Source organism: Leucopleurus acutus, assembly GCF_964270905.1.
Source record: "Leucopleurus acutus genome assembly, chromosome: 2".
NCBI lineage: Eukaryota > Metazoa > Chordata > Mammalia > Artiodactyla > Delphinidae > Leucopleurus > Leucopleurus acutus.
The window spans coordinates 118,920,908-118,947,096 of NC_139143.1; the positions used below are offsets into that span (position 1 = coordinate 118,920,908).

Below are 26,189 nucleotides of genomic sequence, written 5' to 3' on the forward strand. Positions count from 1 at the left end.
ACCACCAAAACAAACAAACAAACAAACAAACAAAAAAACACATGTTGGGAAGCAAGACTGAGCTCACTGCTAACAGTGGTAGCAGAGATGGTCCCTTGACCATTCTCTATAGGTTGTAGAGTGCAAAGTCTGGCTATAGATTTTGAAGTCTGGTTTAAGGCATGTCTTTCAATGTGAGGGGAGCTGGATAAGAACTGAGTAAAGATCATCCTATAATAGTTTAGGATTGGTGGGCATAACAAGATGAGGGTTTTGGTGGGGGATGTTCAGAGAGTCTTGGGAGTTATTAGACTACATCTTCAAAATGATCATCTATTTAAATGAGGTTTTGGGCTGTTCCTGAAGTAAATAATACACTTACTTGCAATTTTTATGTTCCTGGGCAAAAGTTTCCTGGAATAATAAATTCATATTAATGAAGATAGGGGCCAGTAAAGCCCTGGTAGTACAGATAGGCAGATGGTAAAGCTGTGTTAATGTAAGCGGTGGGTGTGGATGGCTTGGGTCCTCAGAGGTATGTTGAAAATGATAACTGGAATAAAGCAGGGGAGGAGACTGGACTGCCTGGTGGTGCCTGTGCACTGGAGATGGATGTTTGCAGTTTTCTTTGGGTGGTAAGGAAAGGCCTCATGGAGGCGGTAATATTTGAGTCAAGGTCTGAAGACGTGAACCTTGCAGATAGGTACCTGGGCTTCTAGGCAGAGGGAACAGCAAAGGCCCCAGGCAGGAGTGTGCCTAGAGAGCTCCAGAACTGCCTGGAGGTCAGTGTGGCTTTGGAGGTGTGGGGGGGGGTGGTGGAGCCAGTGGCCAGTAGTGGGCTGGGAGTTCAGAGAGATAGGCAGGACCTTGACTTTGGTTCTGAGTAGGTGGGAGCCTCTGGCTGCACTTTAGTTTCGCGTTCTGTGACGCCGTGTGTTTCTGCTCAACCCAAGAAAATTACCTTGTGGTGTTTTACATTGGGGAGTTCTACTGAGGTATATGAGACAAACAATAAAAAATAGCTAAAAGTATATTCCATGTGCTGTAACTTCTGATGAAACTTGTTAAGCTCATAAATATCTTTATTTAACTATTTTTAATAGTTTCATCGGCTAAGGAATTTATCTCTGGGGACCCTTGGTTATGGAGAAAATGAAGACAACAGAATTGGATTAAAAGTCTGTAAGCAGCATTACAAGAAAGGGACCATGTTTCCTTCTAATGAGACGCTAAATATTGACAGCGACATAGAAATAGGTAATACAGTGATAATTTCATTATATTTCTTTATCATCTTCTGAGGTAAGAGCAAAAAACACCCTCGTGTGCCGTCAGCCCAAATGAAACAACTTTGCTTTTGTGACGGCTGACCTATCTGAGGCTTTAACGTTTGCCTGCAAAGAGCTTTGGCTCAGGAAACTATGGGTCTGCTGTGACAGGACCAGGAACATTTGTGCATCTCTTTGGTGCAACTCAAGGTTTTTGGTTTTGGGGGGTAAATGCACAGGTGTTTCCTGTTTGTTTAATTTTTTTCCCTCCGTGAGGGGGGGATTAGGCTTTTTGAAAAAAAATGAGACTGTATTTGTTAAATGAAATAATGTGAGTGAAAATGCTGGGTACTCTTGCTTTTATCATTTGTTAAATATATTAATGCTCTTCAGAGGTGAATTGTGATTAATAACTCATTTTCTCTGTTTGGAGATTGGCAAAAAGTTAACATCTAATCAAGTAGAATTGTTTTGTGACATTCTGTTAAGAATTTAAAAGCATTCCATATATAAATGCAAAGTATCTGACCTGAGGCTCGGGAGGTTTTGTCTTTCATTCAACAAACCTTTGGTGTACAGTTATCACGCCTAAAGCACTCCCTGTTTTATGAACTGGGGTTGCAGAGATTAACCAGTCATGGCTCCTCAAGTAGCTAACAGGTCAGAAATCCGGGTCCTAGTAGCAGTGTAAATTTGGAGTGGTTTTATTAAAAAGAGAGCTCCAGAGTTCATTTGACCATATTTCCTATAACCCGATTTTAAGGTGCCTTGGTAATACAATAGAAGAACATCCCTGTGAAGTAAAGGTTCTAATTCATTTCCCACAGGCTACCTGTTTAGAATCTTTTCATGAGTAAATGTGTCCTACCCTCTTGACTCTAAAAGAAACAGCCCATAAGCCAGCACTTGTCAGGGTCCCCAGGTTGCTTCCAGAGACCCATCAGTAGCTTGGTTCTGTGGCCAGCAGCCTTGAAATGTCCCTTATCTTATTGCCCTGCAGGCTCTGCTATCCTGAGATCTGTGTGGTAGTCAGTCTGCAGGGGCGGATCCAGTTTCACCCTGCATGTTTCTCCTGCGCTGTCAGCTGTGCTCCCCGCCATGGGCAGTTCCTGTAACTGGGAGTACTGAGAGGTGGAGCTGAAAGCTTGTGCAGTGACCCTCTGCTCCAAATGAGCCATGGCCACTTGTCCTCTTAAAAATGTGAGCCTTAATTGGATGAATCATACGACTATTTTCCAGTGATTCATATGTTGTTTCCCTCAACTGATTTTTCTTGGAAAATTGATTAAAGAAATGTGGCCAAAGTCAGTATCAGTGGCTAGGCGAGACAGAGCAGAAAGCAGGATTTATTCCCTGACCATTGGACAGTGGTGTCCTCGGTCATTTCCTTTCCATCATATGGAATATTTTTAACCAAATGGAGAGAAGTTGACTATTAATTTGACTTTAAGAGAGACTGTTGAAGCAAGCTAATTATATTTTTTGACTTATTAAATTAAATATAACTTATCAAAGAGAACTTTTTGATGTATCTATTCAAAAGGTGTAAAAAATAATCTTAAAAATGCTTGATACTGGATTTTAGACTTTCTTGTCTTGGACACATTGGAGAAAGCCTGCAGGCGGTATAAATAGGGATTGAGTTTGACTTCATTGGTGTGGCATTATAGTTTAAATAGGTGAATTAGCAGAAGCTGTTCTAGATTACCTATTTATGAATTTTGCGGTATCTTTATGATTAAGAGAAGCATCCTTCAGTGTGCTCAGCGCAGAGATCTGCCTGTGTGCTGCTTTCCTGGTGGGTTTATGTTTAGCTGCACGATTGATTGTACAGTTCAAGCTAAGGGTTTCCCCTAATTCATGCTGAGGGCATATCCCTCTGTCCCTGCCTCTAGACCTATAGCTTTACAGTTCAGCTTCACTGGGGGTACTGTTATGAATCCTGTTAAAAAAAATTTTTTTTTACAACATTTAGATGGATATCATTCTACTACAGTGTTTCACTTTCTATAATGCAGATTTTGAATTTCTTATCTTCTTTCCATGTATTCTTAGCATGAAACATTTCAGCATTTTACCTGTCATTTTAAGAACATATTGAATCCACCCTCCCTTTGTCTCTGAGAGGGTTGTTATTTCATTCGCTGGAGTGTTCTGCCTTGTAAATGAGATTCATTTGAGTGATGAGGCTGCTACTCCAATATCAGTTTGTTCTGTTTGAAGTTTGATGTTTTACTCGGGGCTTTTGCCATTCTTTAAAAAAAAATCTCAGTTCTTAGGTTTTGCTGCCACCAAGTGCTTGGTGGCCTCATTAGCAATGACTGTAGCATGAGATATGGCAGACTCCAGAGAGTTCTGAATGTGCGTGTAGCTAAAGTGTAGTTCTCCTATTACAGTTACAGAATCTGAATAATCAAATAGACTTTTATAAGGCAAATTTTACAGATAGTGTAACATTAACTAACATGTGCTGTCATATTTCTCTGAATCCGTCATCAATTTTTAAAAAACGCACCTGTTTTATAAACATTTGAAAGTGAAAAAACTTAATGTCTTTTTTCATTTTAAAAAAATTTTTTATTGGCGTATAGTTGCTTTACCATATTGTGTTCGTTTATACTGTACAGCGGAGTGAATTCATGTCTTAGAATGAATGAAATACAGGAGAAGAAGACCTAGGACAGTATCTGGCACACAGATTTTTAACAAATTCCTCCTTCTTTCAGAATACAGTCATTTGCCCAGATAAGTTTAATTTAAATATTATTTTTTCCTTTTCCTTTACTTTAGAATAAGAATGTTGAAGGTAGAAGGGCCTTAAATAGCCTCAGTTTGGCCTTCACTTTACAGTTGAGGAAACTGATGTTCAGTCAAGCTTGGTGACTAGGCCAAGGTCATGCAGCGATTTAGTGACCGTGGGTCTTTGCTACTCTAAACCCGGTAACATGGGCATCACCCAGGAGCTTGTGAAACATGCAGACTCTCCAGGCCCCCCCTAGACCTGCAGAATCCAAATTTGCATCTTAACGAGATCCCTGAATGACATAGACGCACATGAAGCTTGGGAGGCGCCGGCTCAGTACTCTGCAGCTGCGGTCTTTGACTTCGCACAGACCTCTCTCTCTTTTACCAGCTTCACACATTTTATACTGTCCATCACCATCAGCCTTCAGTGCCCCCTGTACCAGCTTGGACACCTCTGTCCATCAGTATCACTCCCTTACAGAAGCGGTTCGGGCACTTGCCTCTCCCTTCTTTCTCACCTGGATCCTGCCAGCCGTCACCAGGGTCTTCTGTGGCCGAGCCCCGGTGTCCCAGCTGCTGATACCTCCTGGAGAAACGGGCCAGAGCAGAACACGCTCACACTGCCACACATCTGCAAACCTCCGCACACAGGACCTCCAGCAGGCTTCCCGTCAGCCCGGTGCTGCAGAGGCCAGGCCGTGGCCAAAGGCCTCCCACAGCACCAGGGCCCACCCCTTTCAGCTCTGCGAAGTCGCCTCCCTCTCTCTGCTCCCAAATTCGCATCTCTGAGCTCCGTTCCTCCCTGAGTTCCAGACTCCTCCTCCATTCAGCCGGCTGCTTGACAAGCCACTTGACAACCCCCTCTGTGACTCTAATAGGGATTTCAAACCTGCTGTGTCCAAAACAGAACATCTCAAGCCTCCTCCACCCCCCACCCCTGGCTCAACCTGTTTCTTTCTACTCTTGCCCATCTCGGAAAACGAAACCAAGATTTTCACATCATGCCATCATATTCCCAGTTGCTCAAGCCCCAAACTTGAATGTGTTGGTTTCTCCATTTCCATTGCCACCTCTGTAGTCCAAGCCGCTGCCACTCTTGCTTGGACTGGTCTCTACCCCCTGCCCTGCCCCTCAGCAACCAGAATGATATTTTTTTAAAAATTGGCTAAATTGGGACATCTCATTCCCTGGGCTAAAAACCACGAGTGGCTTCCCATCTTTTTAGAATAAAACCCACAAGTCTCTGTAGGACCGGCCACCCGCCTGTCTCTCCAAGCCCCCGCTTCCCTGGTCCTGCCTCCTTGCTGTTTGTTGAACAAGTCAGGCTCTTTCTTGCCTGGGACTTAGTGCTCACTTTTGTCCTGCCCGGAGCGCTCCCCCTGGATCTGTGCTCAGCTGGGTCTCCTTCCTCCCTCAGGTGTCGGTTTAAACAGCCCCAGTGCCTCAAAGCCCTTCCCAACAGTCCTCCTCAGGTTGGGCCTCCCCACCCACTTAACCTCCATCACTTCACTGTGTCTTGGCAGTACTGTGCACACCGTGAAATTGTCCTGTGTATATTTTTTTTCACTCTTGGTTTATCTCCCCCACTACAGTGTGAGCTCCATACAGACCTCGTCTGTCTCGTTCATCGCTCTACCTTCAGTGCCTGGCACAATGCCTGGCCCCTGACAGCTTTCAGTAAATATTTACTGAATAAGTGAATGAGTCAGGTAGGGAGCCTGGGCCTTTTGAGTTTCCGAAATAGGTGCTCAGAGGTCAGCCTCATCAGTGTACTGGTGAAGAGCTCAGGCTCTGGAACTGAGCACATGTGGATTTAAATTCTGGTTGGTTAGGGGCTTCTTCCTGGTGGCACAGTGGTTGAGAATCTGCCTGCCGATGCAGGGGACACGGGTTCGTGCCCTGGTCCGGGAAGATCCCACATGCTGCGGAGCGGCTAGGCCCGTGAGCCATGGCTGCTGAGCCTGCGCGTCCGGAGCCTGTGCTCCGCAACGGGAGAGGTCACAACAGTGAGAGGCCCGCGTACCGCAAAAAAAAAAAAAAAAAAAAAAAAAATTGTGGTTGGCCACCAGCTAGCTGTGTGACCTTGAGGAAGTTTCTTGGCCTCTCTGTGCCTTGGTTTGTCCATCTATAAAATGGCAACAATAGTGTATCTCTCACAAGGTTGCTTCGGGGGGTTAAACAGGATGATGCATTAAATGAGAGAACCTATAAAGCCCCGAGCACAGTGCCTGGCAGAGAGTAAGTCCCTGTATGTTTTTGCTATCTGTATCATCCTATCTTTAGTTTCCTATAAAAAAAGCTTCTTTTGATCAACTGCCCTCACTGTATCAATCAAGGCCCAGTCAGGAAAACCAACATTGAATTGTTTCTTGATACTCATGGTCCATTTGCCAAACACAGGGAGGCACCCCCTCTGACACCTGCCTTTCTTAAATACTGTGGCTGTTGAGCTGTCCATTCAGCTCCGTGTCCTTGTTTTTGGCCCAGGATACCTGATTGTCATAAAATGTAAGTGTGTCCTCCATATTTTGAGTGTCCTATATGCTAGGCAATGGGTGTTCAACGGCCACAGCAGTTGTGCCCTTGCTCTCAAGCACCTTATCTTCTAGTTGAGGAGATAGATAAGCAAATAAAGAGTCAAATTGTGAGAGAAGATTCTCAGAGAACAAGCCATAGGGCCTACCCGGGTTCTCAAGCACCTACTGAGTGTCAGGCACTGCAGGAGGCCCTGACTTTTCCATTCTTGAGGAAGCACAAAGGGGCCAGCAGCAGCCCAGGTGAGAGTCAGCCAGGCTGGTTCACACCAGTTCTGGCATCAGGGCTGAGTGACCTTGAAGGGCGTTGACCATGAAAGGTGTTCATTGTCTCCAGATCTCCTCGGTTTCCTGCCAAGGTGTTAGGCTACACAATAATGAGACTAATTTTTATGTGCGGCTCTTGGAATCATTCTTTTATAGTTTACAGCTCATGATTTATTTTTATTTGAATACAATCTAAGTTCCTTTCTTTCTCTTATTTTTTATTTTTTTTGGAAAAGTATCGGACTAAACAGAAAAGTTGCCAGATAGCACAAAGATGTCCTTGTATGGCTTTCGTCTAACTTTCCCAAATGCTAACATTTTACCACATTTGCTTTATCATTCTTCCTACATAAAAAAATTTCTCCTGAAATCTATGAGACGAAGGTGCAGACACAAGGCCCCTACCTCTAAATACTTGTGTGCATCTCCCCAAACAAGAACGTGCTCCTCATAACCACCGAACAGTGCTCAAAAGCATGAGTTAACGTGGATGTGATACTATAATCTACAGACCCTATTCATATTTCATCAACTGCCCTAACATTATCTACAGCAAAAGCCATGCTTAACCTGCCTGGTCCAGGATCACATATTGCATTTAGTTGTCATGTATCTTTAGTCTCCTATAATCTGGAGAAAAATTGGGTTCTTGGCTTTTTTTTTTTTTTTAAATGACCTTGACATTTTTAAAGAGTAGAATGTCCCTCCCTTGAGTTTTCCTGTTTTTTGTTGTACGCGGGCCTCTCACTGTTGAGGCCCCTCCCGTTGCGGAGCACCGGCTCCGGCGCAGGCTCCGGACGCGCAGGCTCAGCGGCCATGGCCCACGGGCCCAGCCGCTCCACGGCATGTGGGATATTCCCGGACCGGGGCACGAACCCGCGTCCCCTGCATCGGCAGGCGGGCTCCCAACCACCGCGCCACCAGGGAAGCCGTGTTTTTTTTTTTTTTTTTTTTAATTAATTAATTTAGTTTTGGCTGTGCTGGGTCTTCGCTGCTGCACGTGGGCTTTCTCTAGTTGGCGGCGAGCGGGGGCTACTCTTCGTTGCGGTGCGCGGGCTTCTCATTGCCGTGGCTTCTCTTTTCTGCGGAGCACGGGCTCTAGGCATGCGGGCTTCAGTAGTTGTGGCGCACGGGCTTAGTTGTTCCATGGCATGTGGGATCTTCCCAGACCAGGGGTCGAACCCGTGTCGCCTATATTGGCAGGCGGATTCTTAACCACTGCGCCACCAGGGAAGCCCCTAGTTTTCCTGTTTCTTTGTGCCTAGATTGAGGTTATGCATTTGGGGCAGAAATACCACACAAATGGTACGTTATTTCAGGAGGCACATGATGTCTCTTTATCTCAATCCTGGTGATGTTAACTTTGATCACGTGGCTAGGGTGGGATCTGCCAGGTTCCCCACTGTAAAGTTACTGGTCTCCCTGTTGTGATTAACAAGTATTCTGTGGAGAGATGCTTTGGAACTTGTTGAGTCCTCTGCTCTCATCACACTTCGGCCCACTGGTTTTAGCATCTGATTCTTGCCTGACAGTCACTGTGGTTTTTTCATGGCCCTAGACTGCATTCACCTAGACCTCCAGACCCTCTCCAAGAACCCTCAGGACTGGAAGAACTCATCATTCTTCAGACTGGCATTTTATCGGTAAATATGCTTTCGAGTCTCATTGCCCAGGAGACGCAGATGGGGAAAGGAGAGTAGGGGAGGAAGACTGTGGCAATTTATACCTTGTAATATTTTCTATTCAGCCTCTTGCAAGTTGAAATCTCCTTTCATCTCAAAGGCATTGACCTGCAGACGATTCATTCCCGAGAGCTACCAGACTGTTACATCTTTCAGAATACGGCAAGTGTCTATTTTATTAAGCCATTTTATCATTTTTCTCTACTCCTTTTGTAGGTGCAGAGTGCAAAGCACCTCCGCCTATAGATGTGTTTGATGCAGTTGTGTTTAAAACAGTTTTAATGCCACTTTATAGCATCGTTGGTCCAGAGGCCGTGACTTCTAAAAATGATACAAGCCCATTCCAACTTTTTAAAACTAGATTTTGGGGTTGAGAAGAGTTTTCAAAGTGGACTTTGACTTCCTACTCTCCAAATACATTTTTAAAAATGGCTTATGACCTGTGTTTTAAGTGCCTATAATGTTTTTCCCACCTTCGAAGGAAGGTCTTTGCAAATGTTGTAGCAAATGTTTTCAAACCTCAAGGCAGAAAGTGCCCCCTTGGTCTGAAGGCTAATCTGCAAAGGATCAATTGCTGCAGCTTTTATTTTGGGAGGGGCAGGCATGTGCCATGGACTTCCTTCCTCCCTCCCTCCTTCCCTTGCTCCCTTCCTCCCTTCCTCCCTTCCTCCCTTCCTTCCTTCCTTCCTTCCTTCCTCCCTCCCTCCCTCCCTTCCTTCCTTCCTCCCTCCCTCCCTTCCTTCTTTCATGTTTCTTGATGGGCAGAACTGAATGCTCAGTTGGACGTTATATGTAGCTGTTGTTTTAGCAATTCAGAAGCATGCTTCATTCAACAACAATCGCTGAATGCTCAATGAGTCCCTACGAGGCAGCAGGCAAGTTGCCATGCTCTAGAGGTACCATGGCCCTCAGGAAGCTTACAGCCTAGTGGAAGAGATAGAAAAACAAGTCAACAAAAAAATGAATTATAAATTGTGATATGTAGTAAGGAAGAATGTCTCCCCCAGAGAGTAGCATGATTAATCTCCCTGGGGTGACCCACACATTACAAAACGCATTATGAAATCCAAGGCAAGGCAAAGCTTGGAGAGCTGAACGTGTATGCGATCTATGATTAAACCCACAGGTGCCTGAACATCTTTGAGCACAAGCCACGGGCACATTACACATTCTCAGTGTAATCTATGAATATCGTTATGACCAAACCAGAGATTTGAGAATTAAGCTATACAGACCTCATTTCTATACCTATGAGCTAGGACCAAACTTCACTAGCCCTGGCATTCAAGGCCTCATTTCCCCCCAGGAAAGCCCCTAAAATACGCTGCATATTTCACTTATAAACTTTAAATGCTTGAAACATAATGTGGAAGATTGAGGGCATTTGGAAATCTTAAATTCAACCCATAACCCTGGAGCAATCTTTGCCACTTCTGAAAGCCCATGTGGCACTTCTCAAAACATATATATAGCGTTTGAAGCAAATAGAAAAATAATTTCTAGCCTAGTGAAAATCTAGAGTTTCATACCCAAAGGACTAAATTAAGGCAAATGCTTGTAAATTCCATTCAGTGTAATAAACGAGGTCTTTGTGTTCTCTTGTCAAAAATTGGTGGTGAATTCTCATGTTTGTTCTTTGGACTGGTTGGCTGTTTTGCTTTAGAGTTTCTCTGAATCCGAATGTGCTTTTAGTAGAATTTCATGTATTCCCCCTTTGGACCACATTTTTTCATTAATAATAGGCAGTTGTGGAGGAATCATGGGATGAGGACATTTTCATCAGTCTGACTCTCTTTGGATCGGCACGCTATCTGGATGCCATTGATATTTTAAGCAGAATTGATCTAACCAGTCATACTTTCTGCTGGGCCGTAACCTCTTCATCAATTTGTGTCTCCAGATTATCTTTGACAATAAAGCTCACAGTGGCAAAATCAAAATCTACTTTGACAGTGACGCTAACATCGAGGAATGTAAAGACTTGAACATCTCTGGATCTAGTAAGTATGTTATATGCTTGCCCATGGTGGATTATGGAAGATTTTTATCACTTCATTTTAGGATTTGGGGTCTATAAATGGTTTATTTGGAGGATGATAAGAATAAAGGGCTCCGAAAAACCACATTTTGAGCATTCGCTTCTGTTAAGCATACCCCGAAGCTTTGCATTTTTGTTCAGTTCAGCAAATGTTGATTACAGACCTTGTAGGAGAGGTCGTGTGGCCCAGCGGTTAAGAGCAGTTTCTGGAGCCAGACTACCTGGGTTCGAGTTTTGGTTCTGTTTCCTGTACCTGTGATCTTGGACACATGGCTTAACCTCTCTGTCTCAGGGTCCTTCTCTGCAAAATGAAGGTAATAATAGTACTTACCTTCCAGCATGTTGAGTATTAAATGAGTATGAAAAGCAGAGCACTGAGAACAACAGTTGGCACACAGTATTCGTAGGCGCTCTGGAAAAGAAAGAAAACGCCTTCGTGAGGGGCACTGGCATGCTTATAAAATCTCTAGCGTGTCCTGACTAGGAGTAAGTGGTGGAGGCACAGAAGATATGAGCATCAAGAAAGCAAAGGTTCGTTTTGACAGGGACAGAGTGAGACATAGAGTCCCGCAATGCTTCTTGGAGAAGGTATGATTTGATCTGAGCCTGTGACAGTGGAGTGGGATTAAGGCCTTCAGAGCCCAGAGAGCAGCCTGGACAAACCTGGGTCATTTACTCAGTCATTACTCAGGAAATACCTCCTGATCCACAGACTAAAGCGGGCTACTCAGACCCCATTCTCACTGCGGGGGTTGGGATGATGTTAATGATGGGTGATCAGTATTCTTTCATTTACAAGTTTTGTTTAACTGAACCTGCCTTTGACCAGATTATCAGAACAAAATAAAATGTAAAATACCTGGGATTCCTAACTATTTTATATTAGTTTTAAATTAGACTCAATTTGTGGCCTGTTGCTTTTCGGTTGCCTAATATGTCCTGATGATTTTGAAGTTTTGGCTTCTTTTTGTTTTGTTTTTTTTGGTACGCGGGCCTCTCACTGTTGTGGCCTCTCCCACTGCGAAGCACAGGCTCCGGATGCGCAGGCTCAGCGGCCATGGCTCACGGGACCAGCCGCTCCGCGGCATGTGGGATCCTCCCGGACCCGGGCACGAACCTGTGTCCCCTGCAGCGGCAGGCGGACTCTCAACCACTGCACCACCAGGGAAGCCCCCTGAAGTTTTGTCTCTTTAGTCCCATTAGCTGACTCCAGCCTCTCATCAGAGTACACAGTTTTAGTTTCTGTTTAAAAGTGGGTATTCTTCCGCAGCAGACACACTCTCCCCAGCAGAAACGCGCAAGTCAGACACGTGTCTTCCAAGTCCGAGTGTAGGCTGCAGCCATTTTATGTGATAAAAGCTAACCCTTGTCAAATAGGAAATGTGGTTTGGTATAGTCATTTGACCAAATAAGTTAGTCAGTCAAACACGTTTGCCAGGACAAGGTTTCCTTCCTCTCCACGGGCGTCCTTATAAATATTGGGGAGCTGTCCTCGCCTTTGCTCAGAAGAGAGGCGCTCTGGCTCCCTCCTGTGGCCAGTGAGGAGAAACACAATCTCACAGCTAGAAGCACTGACATTTATATATGCTTCTCCCAGGGCTGCGCCATCACTAGGAGAGCACAAATTTAAGATGATGGGACAAGTCTTAAAAAGCTGAAGTTTGGAAACCAGCTTAGGAAATGGATTTTTTTTTTTCTTGTATAGGAAGCTGTCTGATGGATTGATTGCCCTGGCTCTGGGGAAGTAGAACAAAGGCAAGGGTGACAGCTGGTGGGATCCTTGTGCTATTTGCAAAACATTCTGAGGTTCATACACATCCATGTGCTTACCTTGAAGCTTCTCTCTCCTTCTTGTCGTTACCTATGTTACCTCAAGCTGAAATATAAGGGAGTGCGCATTTTTACATACAAACTTGAAGTTGCCTTTTCTGACTTCTAATACCCATGCCCAGTGTGCCACTAATCTTCACATTAACTTGATTTTATAAATGTAGCCATTTGGGCATGGGAGCTGGAGGAGGTAGGTACTGATGGACAGGACTCCCCACTGATGGGTGATGTAAACGTATGTCCCAGGGAAATGGGGTTTAGTAAGTGTGGGAAGCCCACAGGCGGCAGTGGTGGTGTGTGTGGGACTTCTCAGGCCCCTGGAAGGACTGGGTGGGGTAGGATTTTCTTAACTACATTTCCAGAGGCATCTCTCTGGACTAGTGTTATACAAACCCAGGTTTAGGAACTGTTCCTGTGAGAATAACATAATTTCAGTAGAAGAAGAAAGCAATTATGATGTTTATAAGATACTTTTTGTAGCCACATCAAACTAGTCTTCTCAATAAATCAAACTGAAACAATACAGTCCTGATTTCTCTGTTAGGAGGGACGGTTTATCTTCCTAGTTCTGGGCCTCAGTTTTCCCATCTGTAAATAAGGCCCAATTCAAGTAATCTTAGAAATTTTGTTCTAGTCATAGGTCAGAAAGGAAGGTACTCGAGGCTGTTCTTGCATTTTTTTAAGATTGCGGTCCCATCTTCCCAAGAACTGCCCCTCTTCCCTCTGCCTCATTCCATGGCTCCTCCCCCCAAAAATGGTCTTGGGTTTTGGTCAGGTTGTTTTCTTACCTACCCATTAGATGGTATCTCCAGATAACTTAAACTTGTGAAGGATAAAATGGCCAAAGGTGGAGGTAAGTGCTCCGTACGAGGCACTGACAAGCACTCAACAGGGATTGTTTGACCTGATTTCCTGACAGCACTTGAAGCTGGTACAGCTATGCTCCCATTTGGTACCCAAGACATCTGAAGCTTAGCAAGGCTAAATAACTCGCTCAGTGAATTACATTTCCTTGCTGGTCATGCTCCTAACCCACTTAGGGTTAGGATGAGCTGCCCTCAGACACCCGTGCCGCTGTTATTTCTAAATCCGTGGACACGCTCCCATCTTTCTCTTAAATGCCTTCTCTGCGGAGGTGTCGCTGTGGAACACCCTGACTTTAGACTCTCCTGAAGGTTGCCTGTCCCCAGCGCTGCTTCCTTCTCCCCTGGCCTTTCACCATCTGGTTCCTGAGTGCATCTCCTCTCCTAATTCCCAAACATTGCCACCCCCGCCTTCCCATCCTTCCTAGTGTGCATTCTGCTCTGTCATCTCTCTGACTGGCTGTGTCCACATCCATGGTTTCAGCTGCCACCAAGTTGTCCGCTCTTGTCATGAATGTCCAGACTGAGCTCAGTTGACCCCAGACAGAAAGGAGTCATTCTTGGTCAGTCCTTCCTTACTCCCTAAGTCCCATTAAAGACCAGGTCGAGTCTCTCTTCTTCATCTTTCGCCACTTTGTGCCTCATCTTTGTGTGCCTTCTCTGCCTCTAACTTCGCTCAGACCTTCACGAGTTCTGACTTAGATTATTCAGTGGTCTTCCTGTGCTCTGCTGGGTCTCTGCACTTACCTGTAAGCGTACTGAAGCATTATGGGGACACACATAAGCACAGGCACTGTCATGCTGAATAAAACACACCCGGTCCCTGCCTCCCAGAGCCAATCATGTCCGGGAGGAGATGGACATTGAATGATATGATAACCACTGAGTTTGCTGTTCTTGTGTGCATGGGGCTGCTCCAAGTGCTTTCATGTGTGAACTTATTTAACCCTCACGACAGCCCTATAATATAGGTATTCTTTTCATTCTACCCATTTTTTGGATGAGGAAACTGAGGCAACTTCCCCAAGGCTCCACAGCTTCTGAGTGCAGGCTGGAGATTCAGACCCAGGTCTCAGGCTCCAGAGACTGTGTCCTTTTTCATTTCACACTGTCTCTGTGCTCCTTGCTGTGCTGTCTTTGAAAACACAACTATAAGTTCAGTGACCATCAAGCAGAGGGGAGTAAATGGAGATGTAGGTGTGTATACGTATGGACAGGGCTACGATAGGGTATTGGGGGGAGGGCTGATGGGGATGGGAATTTAGAGAATTGTCCTGTGCTGTTCTGGGGAGGAAGATACTCAGTCTGAAACCCAAGGCTGAATAATCCCCATGTGTGATGGGGAGGGGTGCTGTTCCAGGCAGAGGGATCAGCATGTGCGAAGTCCCTGAGGCAAGAAAGAGAGAGAGGAGAGAGGGAGGGAGAGAGCTCCAGCGCCTGGCAGGAGCAGGGAAGGAGGAAGAGAGTGGCCTCAGGGTGGGGAAGCTGGGGGCCGCGAGAAAGCAGCAGAAGGCAGCTGATGAGACCCCAGCGGGTGAGCAGGGGCCGGGCAGGGGAGAGCCGTGGTTGGGATTTGGGACAATACCATGAAGTCTGAGAGAAGTGAAGGTTACAGTTTCATCTTCTTCCAGTACCTTCCCTGTGTTACTGTGTTCCAAGGCAAAAATCTGATGACTACTCTCCTTACTTTCACTCTGAGAAGTGATTTTTCCCACATGCAGAAAAAGCATATTGAATTGGCACTCTTTGCTGGGAAAGTACAGAGTAAGGTTGAGAAGCAGAAATGGGGATTCTGAGTGGTGGGACTTTAAAACGTGTGTTCCCCCATTAACGGAGAACTTGATGTTTGTTTTTATGTGCAAGAACTCAGAGTATGTCAGTAGTTTTGCCTCTTTTGAATGGAGCCCAAATGGACCACCTCCTACTGAATTCCACTCTATAGTAAATATTTATGAACACACTTTAGTACATCTCTTAAGAATTTATATGTTTTGAAATGTATACCTCGACATCAGGGAATGATTACCTTGTTTGTGAACCTCTGAATGAGTGCAGTGTGATTTGTTTCTGATGCGTTTATCATTTGATCTTATTTTCCAGCTGCCATCTTGTTTGTAAATTATTCCCAAGTAAGGTGTGTTTGACATTTGAATTCTGTTTTCGTTTCCCAGTTCAGAAAAATACTCAGTATGTCCTGGTGTTTGATGCATTTGTCATCGTGATTTGCTTGGCATCTCTTATTCTGTGCACAAGATCCATTGTTCTGGGTCTAAGGTTACGAAAGGTAAGTGTGTGTCGGAATTTCCTCCCTCCCTTCCTGACCTCCCCCTGCAGTTTGTCCAAACAGTGGGGCCTTGACATTGGGTCATCCTGCCCTTTCTGGGGCCCTTGACTGAACTGGATTCCTTTGAGTGACTGTCCCGCTACGAGGCATTATCAACCTGGGGTGTAGAGAGTGAGTCAAAGCTCCCGGCATGTCAGGTGGAATCAGACGATCATACTGCTTAAGCCTGAGCTAATAAGCACAGATACACAGTGGCGAATGGTCAAGCTTTTGAATGCTTCCAGAATAAATGAGACCCTTTTAAATTCAGGAGTGATCTTAAGAACAGAGTAATAACATGGGTGGGTTTCATCTTTTGTCTTCAAATCAGAGTTCATTCTGACAGGGAGGCATGGTAAATGGGTTCTAATGAAGCATAAAAGACTTTATTCTATTATTTAAACTAGTTTAAAAATTCTTCCCTGAGTTTCATTTTACCTTTTTACCCTTTAGGGCTCTTGTGAATGTATACTCTAGCTCACCACAAATCTTATTCTGGTGTGTGGCATGTACGTAAATACAGACCGGGGTCAGTGGACATAGGAAGTCATCAGAACACCATATGTAGAGGAAAGCCCTATTTTTCCAGGGCTTGGCCTGTGTCGATTTGTTTTGTAAATATACACTTCTCTTAGCCACCCTCCCGCACCCCACAAGCCGCTTGACATTCTGAATCCAAAGCCAGGGTCTGGGTTCTGCCGATGCGAGGGTGGCACATTGGGAGCACACGCTCGGGGGCCGGACTGCCTACACTCAAGTCCTGGCTTGGCCGCCCCATGTCTCAGTTCCCTCCTCTGGAAGGAAGTGTCCATGGTGCCTAGTTTGTAGGGTTGTCGCCTGGTTGAATGCGTTGAAAATATGTAAAGTGTTTGGAATGTTCTCTGTGTTAGCTATTTCAACAAGAGTCTGTTGGAGTGAGAGCACAGCATTGTGTGTTTGAGTCACTTAGTTAACTGGCATGCTCACCTCTAGCCGGGGTGGATGGTGGAGGAAGGTGGGGGCTGTAATCTCCACCCTCCAAGTGAGGATCCATCGCATTGGCAAAGGCAATGCCGTGTCTTTAGACAGGCGAGAGCACTGTTTCGCGCTTTTCTCCTTCCGGAGGGCAGTGTGGTTTGTAAGAAATGCTTTTTAAAATGTTTGCCGCAGAGATTCTTAAATTTCTTCCTGGAGAAGTACAAGCGATGTGTGTGTAACGCCGACCAATGGGAGTTCATCAACAGATGGTATATCCTGGTGATTGTCAGCGACCTAATGTCAATAATTGGATCCATATTAAAAATGGAAATTAAAGCCAAGGTAAGCGGCAGCCCATGGTAAACCTTCTTTCTGTTCTTCTGGATGGTCTCAAATACGGTGAGATATGCAGTGCCTCCTCTGACTTGGTTTCTCATGAAGGGAAAATGAAGAAGCGGATGTTCTGTGGAAGGTGATACTCCTGTGAATAGCCTCTAGGTAACTTGACAGCATCTTCAGAATAGGAACTGAAGTTGGAGAAGACTGGTGGTTTGGGTGGGCTTTGTTTTTGTTTAAGTTGCAAAAGCAGCAGCTGGCCCCTGAACCCATCGCGTCAAGAGCCGAGGTGCCCATCCATGAGCGATGGGGGCTCTGCTGGGTGGCGCAAGGGCAGGAATACTTGAGTGCCTCTAGGCGCCTGGCTCTTTGGGTAACTTAGTCGATGTAGCCTCCTGAGTCTTGACTTCTCTCCTCCGTGCTCTGCCGTCAGCTAGCAAATCTTACCAGCTTTCCCTCCTGACCTCGAGGTACCTCCGTCTTGTCCAGCCTGACTGCTTCGGCTTCCTTCAGGCCGTCTTCCTCTCTGACCTCGATCGCTGCAGCTGCCTCCTTGCCTTCCCTTCCCGCCCTCACTCTCCCTGACCCTTCAGTGCCGCCCCTCTGGCCCGTCTTGCGAGCTCTCAGCACTGGGCCCTGTTCAGCCTCTCTCCGTTTGCTTGCAAGACTCCCCTAGCCTGTCCTCCAGGCCCAGCACTGCTCAGGGGTCACGCCCTCGGGAAACCCTCCATGACAAGCCTGGCGTTGTGTCACTGCACACAGCGTATTGTATTAGAATTACGCTTGTGTGTGCGTCTCCTCAGTTAGAGTCCTTGAGAGCAGGAACTGTTGGCAAATCACGCTGGAGCGTTCTTTCAAAAGTAGCTGAAAGGTATTGTTTGATATTTAACAGACACCATTAGTTTATGTGCCCATTAGTTTATGTGCTTTAGTGCCTAGGTCAGTGGTAAATGCAATTTCTATTTCAGGATACTATTTGACTAAGAATTCAGTTCAACCAATCTTAATACTAAAAGGAAATGAGGAACACATTTGGAATTTGTGCTCTGTATTATTTCCTTCTTCAGTGTGAAAACTCTCAGAATCACTGTAGAGGGGCAGGCGGTCCCTTCTTGTCAGTTTAAAGTGAGATTCATAAGCTGAGTGGAGTAGAATATTTTACTCATGCCTGTTTTTTTCATTCCCTAGAATCTCACAAATTACGATCTGTGCAGCATTTTGCTTGGAACATCTACGCTCTTTGTCTGGGTCGGCGTCATCAGATACTTGGGTTACTTCCAAGCATATAATGTAAGGATGTGGCTGTTGGGTAGCACCACTGGGGTTGAGGTCCATTTCTTTGGGCTCTAGTAGCTGCTTTTTAATTCCCCCCCATTGTGCTGACTTTTTTCAGGTGCTCATTTTAACAATGCAAGCCTCACTGCCAAAAGTTCTTCGCTTCTGCGCATGTGCCGGTATGATCTATCTGGGTTACACCTTCTGCGGCTGGATTGTCTTAGGACCATATCATGACAAGGTGTGTAGCCTCATTCTTCCTTCTACACGTGAAGCACTTGAGACCCTTAAATGTGGGTTTCCAGCACTGACCTTCATCCCACTTTTCTCCAGCACATAACCTGGACATCAGTAAGCATGTATCTTTGCATCGGTTTTCTTTTTCTTTCCCTTTTCCGGATATTGAAGTGGCTTCGAGATATTGAAACAAGAACTGCAGGGAACCAGAAAGCACATTTCCTGGTTGTCTGGGTCTGGCTTAAGGGGTCACATATGAACCCAGCCTGTCACCAAGTAAGAAGTGTTTGGACGTGAGATCACTGTAATAAAAATGAAAATTAAATGAGGAAAAGTATTACAAAATCTTTCTAATTCAAAGTATTAAGGTTTTCATCCAAATTAACTGAGGAGACTGGAGGAGGATAAAGACTGGCCAGAATGACCATGTTAGGTTTATGATTAAAATGATAACACATCTTGCCTTTGCAGGTGGTTTTGATTTCAGTGTCCTCTTAGTGCCTTATTAAAGGTCAGTATCTGAATTCTAAACTATTGCTGGACTTCAGTCAGTATCATAAGCTCAAGGACATCAAAGTTATGTTCAGCTGTTCTTGTTTTAAAATGATAAATTTGATTCAAAGATATAGCAGGAAATGAAATTAGGTAGGCCTTGTTTTCAAACCAAAAAAAATAAAAACAATGACTGCATCTCACAGTTTTTCTTCCATGGGCCTCTGGCAGTCGGAACAACAGAAACAACAAAAATAAAACTAATAGCAGCTAACACTTGATGCTATACTAAGCATTTCTCTCTTCTCTCTCATTTAATCTTGTCAATAGCCCAGAGTACTGTTACCTTGGCTTAGGTGCTCTACCAGGAGAGAAGTAAAAATATAATGATGCTGGTATAACAGCTCAGCCTTAAGTTTTGACCTTGATCGTTGCGTTAAACAAAACATAGTCAAATCTAGTTTACAAACTCTTCACAAAAATCGAGCAGTCCACAAAACTCAAACGTTCGGTATTATCCTACTAAAATAAATCTTAGTAACTTGGCATCCACCCAGGCTTGCTCCTCTTTAAGTGTTTCATTTAATATGTCCAAAGAGAATTACCGTTTTCCTATCTGAGAAACTATAATCAACAAAGTGCCAATCTCTAGGTTAATAGTAAATCTTGGTAATCTTATTGCTTTCCAGTTCTATTCCACTGCTTTAAAGGTGACTCATGAGTAAAAATTGTTCTTCGATGTTATCTCTCTGATCCGGAGAACTGTCTTAGTGCCCAGGAAAATGTACGTTTTTCTTCCTCGCTTGTTTTATGGTCTGGATGCTTTGCCACATTATTGCCACTAGAGGGCAGTGTTGCGCCACGCGGCATAAATACTGAGCCTCCGAGGCCAGTGAATCAAGTGGTCCTATCTCCGCTGCCCTCCGCCTTCCCTACGCCATCATTATTTTGGAGGGTACTCAGAAAATGTTGCTTGAATTTCACTAAACTAGCTACCATTCTGAAGTGCTGTGTGCTAGGTAGATATGGTGCCCATGTTCTTTACCTCCCTTGCTAGGTTAACCCTTCCAGTAGCCCTGTGGGGAAATATCCTTTGACAGAAAATAGCGATCTTAATATGTTAATTTTCCTGAGGTTGTATAGTTAGTGAATGGCAGAGATAGGGCGCACACCCAGGTCTGCCTGACCCTAATACACATGCTTTGAGCAATACCCCGTAGGGCTTTTCTTCTTTTCTTGGTATTATCTAAAACAGACCATTACAAGAGAGCATTCAGTCTGACTCAAGAGTAGATCAGCCGTGAGAGGAAAGCCAAGTAATCAGTCTTATTTCTTTGCATCAAGGTTACCTTGTGAACAATGATGTTGTTTGCTTTGTGAGTCTGACTGCATTTTCATATGTTCAGTTCTGTTCGAGCCATGTCTATCCTTTTAAGTTTTCTAGTAGTCACATTAAAAAAAGATTTTTAAAGAAACAAATGAAATTGATTTTCATTATATATTTTATTTAACCCAATATGTTTAAAATATTACTTCAGCCTGTATGCAATATAAAACATTGAGATATTTTACATTCCTTGTTTTAGGTACTTAGTCTTTGAGATGTGGTGTGTATTTTATCCCAACAGCATATCTCACTTTGGACCGGCTGCGCATCAGATGCTCCGTAGGCACCTGTAGCTGGTGGCTGCCATATTGGACGTTTCACCTCTTGACTTGTGTCTCTTACTTAATGCCAGCCTTTCACTTCTCCCCCCGAGGAGTAGAGAGATAAGAACTGTATCTCTGGGGTTGTCTAGCAGGTCTGTTTATGGCTTCTGTCTCCCAGCTCTAGCCAGGCTGATATATAGCGGAAATGGAGTTGAGTTAATTCAGTGAATGCACTAGTCAGTAGCATGAGAAAACCTTCAGTCTGGATCTGGACTTATGTGCTTTTCTTCTCTGTGTTACTTCTTCTTTGAGTCTGAAGTTAGAAATGTTTACTGCCCCTGCACGTCCCTCTCCAAATTAACCCAACTTGTCGGAATTTTCAGGTTCTGCCAGTCAGTCAGTATCTGTTGAATCAGAAGACCTTCAGGATTGCCTGGAGCCTTGAAAAACAGCACCATAGTGAGCATTTTCTAGAATTTCTAGAACCACAGCTAGCTTGGGTGTGGAAGCGAACTCTTTCTTTAAAAAAACAAACAAAAAACTCTGAAGAGGAGGTATCTGGAAAACTAGAATTTCACCCTGCTGTTTGTATGGCAGCAGGAATCTCACATTTCAGCTTTGAATTTTCCAGTTAGACATCAGATTTCAATGGTTCAACTGAAAGAGTATAAAAATACAAGAAGTGTCCCACCAATGTTGACTCCAGCACTAATGGGTGTTGGCACAGCGCCCTTTCAAAATGTCTGGGCACGGCGGGCTGGAGACTGTTGATGTTTAATAATTCAAGATGAGGGAAGGAGGAACATTACTCTCATGTGGCTTTGACGTTTCCCCGAGGACTTTCCGAGGAATAAACCATTGTCTTGCGTTCATTGTCCCCATTTTACAGATGAGAAGGCAAAGCACTGAAAAATCGTTGGACTTGCCTGATGCCCTCGGTAAAAGTTCAGCAGCACCCGTGTTACATTTGTGCTCTCAAGGCCTCTGCTTTTAGCCAAGCACCTCTCTTATTCAAAACAACTATTAGCTGGTTAAAACGTTTTATCTGAATGCTGCATGAGGTTCTTAGCCCCAGCTCTTGAAGCAAATTTTTATGTCATTCTCTGACATAAGCCATTGCAGGTTATGTTTTCATTCAAATGAAAGTTCTTTTTGGCTCAACTGCAAAATTATCATTTGTGGAACAAATGCTTGGGTTCTCACTATGTTCCTCTGGAACCTGGGAGGACCCTTTATGGAGATATTCATTTAATATTTATTAAATGTCTACTATGCACCAAACACTGTCGGGTTCTTCTAGCCCAGGTTCTTGGAGGGCAGGGACCATGGATTATTGCTCTTTGTATTGCCCATGTTGAGTGTGGTGCATAGAGCATGGTAAGGACTCAGCAAGTTTGCTGAATGAACCAGAAACAGAGACACAACAGTATCTGCTTTCCAAGGACTTACAAGCTTGTAAGAACCAAAAAACAATTTCCTATGAATGCAGTCCTTCTAGACCAGAAGCGCATTAGGACCTTATTTCTCCTTACCTTGGGTATTTTTTTTTAGTCTCTAATTTTTTTTATTGAAGTATAGTTGATTACAGTGTTTCAGGTGTACAACAAAGTGATTCAGTTACACACACACACACACACACACACACACACGTATTCTTTTTCAGATTCTTTTCCATTATACATTATTATAAGATATTGAATATAGTTCTCTGTGCTATACAGTAGGTCCTTATTGTTTATCTGGTTTATATATAGTAGCATGTATCTGTTAATTCCAAATTTCTAATTTCTCCCCCGCCCCGGCCTTTCCCCTTTGGTAACCATAAGTTTGTTTTCTGTGTCTGTGAATCTATTTCTGTTTTGTAAATAAGTTCATTTGTATCATATTTTAGATTCCACATATAAGTGATATCATATAGTATTTGTCTTTCTCTGTCTGACTTACTTCATTTAGTATGATAATCTCTAGGTCCATCCATGTTGCTGCACATGGCATGATTTCATTCTTTTTGATGGCTGAGTAATATTCCATTGTATATATGTACATCTTCTTTATCCATTCATCTGTCAATGGACACTTAGGTTGCTTCCATGTCCTGGCTATTGTAAATAGAGCTGCTATGAACATTGGAGTTCACGTATCTTTTCGAATTAGAGTTTTCTCGGGATATATGCCCAGTAGTAGGATTGCTGGATCATATGGTAACTCTATTTTTAGTTTTTTAAGGCATCTCCATACTGTTCTCCACCTTGGGTATTTTAAAAGCTGATTTCTACTATGGATTTTGGCCACTGGAACTGGCTCACAGCCACTTCTTGTGGGACGAAATGATAGAGTATGTTCCAATTACTTACCTTATTGGGTCTCTGTTTAACTTTTTGGTGGGTTAAAATAAATCTCACATGCCCAGAGAAGAGGGAGCTGAATAACATTAATGCTGAGATGGATTTTGTGTCTAGACTGATTCTAAGTAACTACACAGGAAACTAAGGGATGAATTTGCTTTGTGCCCACCAACTTGCGATTCTGGAACCCGAAACACAGACTTGTAGGGGTTCTTGACACTACAGAAAAGAATTGGCCAGATTCCAAAAGAAACTGAGAAATATGAATTATTACTGGTGCTGTCAGAGTTGTAATTGACGTCCATAGAAACCAACTTGAATTTCATAGTCTTAAGGCTAGTGGTGGGGATGGAAACTATTTAGTCTGGGAACTGGCTGTCTTACTGGTAAATTATCTGCATATTAATAAGTGATTTGCTCAGATGGATGTTCCCTCCAGATCTCTGTAGAGAGCGACTTTAGTACTGCTGTTCAGAGAGACCATGGGCATGATTCTTGTTTGGGGTACATTTATGTACTCTCCCTTGGTTACAGACTTTACCCCATGCCTCCAGCCATGGAGCAGGGAGGGTAGGACCTGGTGTTTGCTTGTTGGTTGGGGTACAGAGAAGCGTGTAGAGAACAATCAGAAGACCAACCAGTAGTTTCCTCTGTGGTTCTTACTGACACAGAGAGCAGACTAGAGCTGCCAGGGCAGTCTGTCTTGATGCAGACTTTGAAATGGCCCTTCAACGTTGGCTTCATCGGACATAGACAACAACGAACATACCAGATGAAGAGAATAAATCCCATGATTTAAAGACAGAGAAGATGGCTGGGTGTTGTGAGAGAAGGGGACACACACAGGATGTTAATACTGCCATGAAGGGATGGAATGAGGCCACACAAAGGAGGAACCTTACTCCAAACTTCTTGGTTTGGATTTCTGCTTTGCCTCCACACTTTGAATATTGTTGAGCAAGAGACATGACCTTGAAGGCTATATTCTCTGAAGTTTAGATTTTACTGCAGCTTGGACTGGAAGCTGAAGAGGCTGAAGTAAAGAAGGCTTCCTTGGAGGTTTCTGTAATAAGTATGTAAGTGTTGACATCAGAGTGGGGTAGAAAGAGCGGGTCACAGAAACATCATAGGAACGGACAGACCTTATTAGATTGTAGAGCAGGGAAGATAAATGGATTCAACGTACAGCATTTTGTTTTATAAATTCATTTATTTATTTATTTTTGGCTGTGTTGGATCTTCATTGCTGCGTGCAGACTTTCTCTAGTTGCGGCGAGCGAGGGCTACTCTTTTTTTTTAACATCTTTATTGGAGTATAATTGCTTTACAATGGTGTGTTAGTTTCTGCTTTATAACAAAGTGAATCAGCTATACATATACATATATCCCCATATCTGCTCCCTCTTGTGTCTCCTTTCCACTCTCACCATCCCACCCCTCTAGGTGGTCACAAAGCACCGAGCTGATCTCCCTGTGCTATGCGGCTGCTTCCCACTAGCTATCTGTTTTACATTTGGTAGTGTGTATGAGTCCATGCCAGCGGTGGCTACTCTTCATTGCAGTGCGCAGGCTTCTCATTGCAGTGGCTTCTCTTGTTGCAGAGCACGGGCTCTAGGCACACGGGCTTCAGTAGTTGTGGCTCATGGGCTCTAGAGCGCAGGCTCAGTAGTTGTGGCACACGGGCTTGGTTGTTCCACGGCATGTGGGATCTTCTCGGACCAAGGCTTGAACCCGTGTCCCCTGCATTAGCAGGCGGATTCTTAACCACTGTGCCACCAGGGAAGTCCCTTTTTTTTTTTATGGAGTAGAACGAGTGGGTCAGAGAAGCATCATAGGAATAGACAGACCTTATTGGATTGTAGAGCAGCGAAGATAAATGGATTCAACACACAGTTTTGTGTTTTTTAAATTGAAATATAGTTGATTTGCAATATTGTGTTAATCTCTGCTGTACAGCAAAGTGATTCAGCTATACATACATATATATATATATATATATATATATATATACATTCTTTTTTCAATATTCTTTTCCACTATGGTTTATCACAGCATAATGAATATAGTTCTCTGTGCTATATAGTAGGACCTTGTTGTTTTTCCATTCTCTATATAGTAGCTTACATCTGCTAACCCAAACCTCCTACTCCATCCCTCCCCCTTGGCAACCACAAGTCTTTTCTCTATGTCCATGAGTCTTCTTCGTAGATAGGTTCCTTTGTGTCATATTCTAGATTCCACATATAAGCGACACACAGTTTTAAGCACTTGATTATTTTGGAGTAATTTTTCTTTGGTAGGAGACTGGAATCACTGACAGAAATAGGGAAATTTGGAAGGACAGCACGTTTTCTGGGTTCAGGTGGTAGGAGGTTTTATTGTGTTGCATGTGAACTAGTAGCACGACTGCCAACTGGAAATGTCCCAGAGACATTCGTGAGGGACTTGGCTGCCCCCAAAGCCACGCTTACTGACTTGATGGATGTATAGGCCCCCACCACTAAGGACAGAATTGGTTCACAACTCTACAGTAACTTGTTGCATCTGCGTTTCTGAAAACTATATTGCCTTTTGCCTATTAAGTCATTATCATTCTTTACATAGAAGTTTTTGGCATTCATCTAATATTTAACCCTCTGACCCCAGAGATGTTCATTCATTAAGCACCTGCTGTTTGCTTTTAGTCGATGTGGCAGTCATTTGTCAACCACGTAAGCCAGATGGGGGCTGAGGGATTCCGGGGACATTCCACACCGGCCCCTGCTCAGCTCTGCCCCTCAGGGCTGTCACGTGTTCAGTCAGCCTCCAGCTAACTACCTCATGTCACCGCTTCTACCTGGCCCCTCAAACTCGCCTCGTCTAGAACTGAGTCCAGCAGAGATCCCTCCCCCGCCCCCTTCTGGACTTACTTTCTCTCCAGTTTCCTCCTCAGTTTCCTGTGGATTCCTTGCAGTCCTGGGCCCCTGCACTCACTCTCACTGGCATCCAGGCCCTGGGCTGTTCTCATTCTAGGAGATCTTCAAAAGCCGTGGTTACCATTTAGAAACCCAGATTAGATACTGTCCCTTGTCTTTTTTGTTGTTGTTGTTCTGGAATTTATTTTTATTTTTTATTTTTTTAACATCTTTATTACAGTATAAGTGCTTTACAATGGTGTGTTAGTTTCTGCTTTATAACAAAGTGAATCAGTTATACATATACATATGTCCCCATATCTCTTCCCTCTTGCGTCTCCCTCCCTCCCACCCTCCCTATCCCACCCCTCTAGGTGTTCACAAAGCACCCAGCTGATCTCCCTGTGCTATGCGGCTGCTTCCCACTAGCTATCTATTTTACGTTTGGTAGCGTATATATGTCCATGCCACTCT

The 26,189-nt window shown here is 44.1% G+C and overlaps 1 protein-coding gene across 5 annotated transcripts in view; it reads left to right on the forward strand.

Moving 5' to 3' along the window:
* MCOLN2 (mucolipin TRP cation channel 2) overlaps window positions 1-26,189 on the forward strand; it is a gene marked incomplete at its 5' end in the record, with an annotated part of 60,818 nt that overhangs the window by 23,009 nt on the left and 11,620 nt on the right. For all 5 annotated transcript variants that reach the window (XM_082860507.1, XM_082860509.1, XM_082860511.1 and 2 more), the window contains 8 exons: window positions 1,083-1,236; window positions 8,352-8,436; window positions 8,541-8,637; window positions 10,376-10,475; window positions 15,378-15,490; window positions 16,679-16,828; window positions 18,011-18,112; window positions 18,216-18,338. In XM_082860507.1, the coding sequence (XP_082716633.1) occupies window positions 1,083-1,236; window positions 8,352-8,436; window positions 8,541-8,637; window positions 10,376-10,475; window positions 15,378-15,490; window positions 16,679-16,828; window positions 18,011-18,112; window positions 18,216-18,338 (924 nt within the window). The remainder of the gene's footprint in view (window positions 1-1,082; window positions 1,237-8,351; window positions 8,437-8,540; window positions 8,638-10,375; window positions 10,476-15,377; window positions 15,491-16,678; window positions 16,829-18,010; window positions 18,113-18,215; window positions 18,339-26,189) is intronic.